The 1,515-nt window shown below is 46.7% G+C and overlaps 1 protein-coding gene and 1 long non-coding RNA gene across 3 annotated transcripts in view; both read right to left on the bottom strand.

Annotated features, from left to right (window-relative positions):
* Window positions 1-312: 312 nt before the first annotated feature.
* Window positions 313-1,340, bottom strand: LOC106012324 (the record flags this gene model as incomplete). The annotated part of the gene is given in 1 exon segment (XM_013084932.1): window positions 313-1,340. A coding segment is annotated over 1 exon segment (863 nt), but the record flags the coding sequence as incomplete, so codon positions are not given.
* An 11-nt stretch (window positions 1,341-1,351) lies between these two features.
* The window catches only part of LOC101856672, a 10,265-nt gene continuing 10,101 nt past the window's right edge, over window positions 1,352-1,515 (bottom strand). For both annotated transcript variants that reach the window (XR_220655.2, XR_001184998.1), the window contains exon 3: window positions 1,352-1,465. This is a non-coding gene — a long non-coding RNA (uncharacterized LOC101856672). The remainder of the gene's footprint in view (window positions 1,466-1,515) is intronic.

Raw genomic sequence — 1,515 nt, 5'->3', positions numbered from 1 at the left:
TGTCTCCCCGCGACACCCCAGGGTACAAGCGGAAGAAAAAAGTAAAAAAGTAAAAAAGTAAAGTAAAGTAATATATATAAAAGTAAAACTCGGTGTCTGTGTTTCACCCATGATGAGGTGCAAAGCCCGCTGATATTTTTGTTATTCCCCTTTCGGCTATGAAAGGCGGCGGAAAATTTAATTTCGTCTCCGTCCTTCCTCCAACAATACACAGGTCCTCCAGACGAGCCAGGACAAGACGGGGTGGAGTAGGACATATGTCGGAACGTCTTCCTCTCTCCCACTTTCTCGCGAAAGGAGGGGGCTTCCTGCACCCCAGACAGCTCACGCAAAAACTCATAGCCAACAAGGCCATCTTTCTCCATGGACTCAAAACTAATCGCTTTTTCGAAAGCATTAATAAAATTTAACATCGTTAGAAAATGAAATGCAGCCATCACCCCAGACACCCAACTCCTATCACATCCTAAAGACCAGCTTCCCATTCCCATACTGGTGTGTACAAAGACTTTCTCCCAGAAATCCCTCTCCGACTCGGACACGGGAACAGTGCAGCCCTCAGTTCTAAGCTCTTTCAGAATCAACCGGAACACAGTGTTTTTGACCTTCGTTTTCTCGTCACCACCTTTTATATTTTCTCCATAGCGTTTCTTGAAAACTGTGTCCAGAAAAACAGTCAGACATTTCTTCGCATCTGCACTAGCATTCTTCATTGCTTTAAATTCTTCTCCATCTTTAAAAGACGGCTTTAAAAACGACAGACCCTGAACGGGATCCAGCTCCTTCCTATCTACCAGATCCCCGACAGATATCTGCTTAGAGCAACCATGGGGATGGGAAATCAGAACAGCTATGGGAACCGACATGCTCCACTTCACATCTTTCCCGTACATCCTGCGACTTTTCATTTTGTGGAAAAGGGCTAAGTCGTGACAGATGCACTTCAAACAGGTCGTGTCCGCCCCCTCATCAGCATACCCAAGTTGAACAGCTTGAGCGGTCACCACCTCTGACCTATCTTTATCATCGTCATAAAAAAATTCCACGGAGGTGACCACCGCCTCGTCAGCATCGTAGACCACGTGAGCTGCGGTGAAGACTACAAACGTGGCAGTGACCAGATGGTCCTCTTTGGAGAAAGGACAATCCTTGAGGGGGCACGGCTGGTTCTCCATCGAGTCTGATGGAATAGGTACGAAGCAACCACTACCAAATCGGGGATTGCGTTTTCACTTCAGAGTAGGGAGACCAAACTTGTTAGGGCGACTCTTTGACGTGTACCTGACGATCAACTTAACGGTATCCACGGCTAGTGTCTTGATCGCAGCCACTGCACCATCTGCATCAAACTGAGAAACTGGAATGAATTTCTTGTGGCCGGGATTTTTCTTACAGCGGACAAAATGTTTGTGGAGTTCTGCCTCAGGATCTTTGCCCTCACAAAATTCCATCTCACAGCTTTCTCCTGGGAATGACGATAAAGGGGTTGGTAAGTATTATGTGTGTGCGTGTGTG

The sequence above is a fragment of the Aplysia californica genome, unplaced genomic scaffold (assembly GCF_000002075.1).
Source record: "Aplysia californica isolate F4 #8 unplaced genomic scaffold, AplCal3.0 scaffold00329, whole genome shotgun sequence".
Classification (NCBI taxonomy): domain Eukaryota; kingdom Metazoa; phylum Mollusca; class Gastropoda; order Aplysiida; family Aplysiidae; genus Aplysia; species Aplysia californica.
This window is presented reverse-complemented; position numbering and strand designations above follow the sequence as displayed.